Source organism: Triticum dicoccoides, chromosome 1A (genome assembly GCF_002162155.2).
Source record: "Triticum dicoccoides isolate Atlit2015 ecotype Zavitan chromosome 1A, WEW_v2.0, whole genome shotgun sequence".
NCBI classification, from domain to species: Eukaryota; Viridiplantae; Streptophyta; class Magnoliopsida; order Poales; family Poaceae; genus Triticum; species Triticum dicoccoides.
In genome coordinates this window covers 19,279,215-19,281,119 of record NC_041380.1, presented here as the reverse complement: position 1 = coordinate 19,281,119, position 1,905 = coordinate 19,279,215, and the positions used below count along the sequence as shown (strand labels likewise).

The window sequence follows — 1,905 nt, the reverse complement described above, 5'->3', positions numbered from 1 at the left end:
TGGGGTTGGGGAAATAGTTGTTGTGGTTGTTGGAGGAATGATTGTTGTGGTTGCCGGAGGAATGGTTGTTGTGGTTGCAGAGGGGATGGTTGTTGAGGTTGCTGAGCAATTATTTGTGCTGGTTGTTGGGGAATTGGTTGTTGCGGTTGCAGGGGAAATGGTTGTTGGGGTTGCTGGGGAAATGGTTGTTGTGACTGGGAAAATAGTTGTTGGGGTTGCTGGGATATTATTTGTTCTGGTTGCTGGGGGAATGGTTGTTGCGGTTGCAGGAGGAATGGTTGTTCTGGTTGCTGTGATATTATTTGTTCTGGTTGTTGGGGGAATGGATGTGGTCTCTGGGGTTGTTGTGGGAATGATTGTTGTGGTTGTTGGAGCTGGGGAAATTGTTGTTGTGGTTGCAAGGCAAATTGTTGTTGGGGTTGGGGAAAAGCTTGTTGTGGTTGTTTGGGTTGCTGGGGGAATGGTTGTTGTGGTTGTAGGGGAGTTGCTTGTTGGGGTTGGGGAAATGGTTGTTGTGGTGGGGAAAATGGTTGTTGTGATTGTTGGGGAAAATATTGTTGGGGTGTGGGAAATGGTTGTTGTGGTGGATATGGTTGCTGTGGATATGGTTGCTGCGGATATAATTGTTGTGGTGATTGCAACTCTTGCTCGCTAGGGTTTAGCTGCCTAGCAGCAGTGACGATGCTCATCGCCATGGCAAGGAGGACGAAGATGAGGAAGGTCTTCATGTTGGGTTTATGGTTACTAATACTTGCTTGGAATAGATGTTTTTGATCTTGGTGCGTGAAGTTTGGATGATGAAAGGTGGCTATGATGATGAAGGTGTATTTATAGCTGTCATGGTATGATTTCATTCATCTTTCCACTTGCTTTCTGAAAAGTGCTCATAAGGTTATCCAACTAAGCGTTTGGTATGTTGTGGTTGGTGGGGCAACTTTACTTGTGTGATTTTAGATTATTCATGATAGTTGCTTTTTGTTACACATATCATTTAGTTGTAAGGCATACTTGATAACGACCTATGACTCATTTTTTTCACTTTACACTACACACATTGATCTAGATTTTGCCTCCTTTTGGAATTAAGTTTGTGATGCTCCACATGATATTAGGCATATCCAGATATGCATAGATTGAGTGGGGCTAAGTTCGTAAGCTTGTGTGTGTCAATATATGATAGATCACACTATAAATGAGAAGATTGTTCTAGACATTATTTTCACTAAACAAACTTTGTATTTTTTTGCCTAGTATGATTCTAAGATGGATAACCAGATTTGACTCATCAAATAACTAGATAAATCGAGTGGCAAGTTAAGGTTTGTGACATGGACTTTTCTCTAAGATACATCATCTTATCTTGCATGCTCTGCATATTTAAAAAGCAGGTACAAATTCATATGCATCTGAAACAAAACTATGAAAAAATAACATGAGAATATATAAAGAGTATAGGACTATATTATGTTACTAGTAACAAAATATTCTTCTATTAATGTAGCACCCTATAGTGCCTAATGTCTGGTCCCCGAACCAGTACGAAAAAAGTAAAAGAAGGGAACTGTCCCTCACAGCGCATACAAAATTTTTAGGAATCCCACCAAGCCTCTTAGTATCCATACGCATGCAAATTTGGATCCTTGAGGGCACCCTCTGACCCTCTTTAGTTAACCTAAATCCTGATGTCTCCCAGGCCTATTAACTAGTACTCCGTTCCTAAATATTTGTCATTTTAGATATTTCAACAAGTGACTACATACGAAGCAAAATGAGTGAATCTACTTGCTAAAGTATGTATATATACATCAGTATATGGTAGTCCATTTGAAATCTCTAAAAATACAAATATTTAGGAATGGAGTGAGTAGTATGCTGGTGTTGAGGAACGTAGTAATTTCAAAAAAA

At 39.7% G+C, this 1,905-nt stretch overlaps 1 protein-coding gene across 1 annotated transcript in view; it reads right to left on the bottom strand.

The window, feature by feature from the left end:
* Nucleotides 1–800, bottom strand: part of LOC119359642 (gamma-gliadin-like) — a 1,349-nt gene extending 549 nt beyond the window's left edge. Inside the window, exon 1 of the mRNA XM_037625762.1 lies at nucleotides 59–800. Coding sequence (XP_037481659.1) covers nucleotides 59–728 — 670 coding nt within the window. The 5' untranslated portion in view covers nucleotides 729–800. The remainder of the gene's footprint in view (nucleotides 1–58) is intronic.
* Nucleotides 801–1,905: the final 1,105 nt, after the last annotated feature.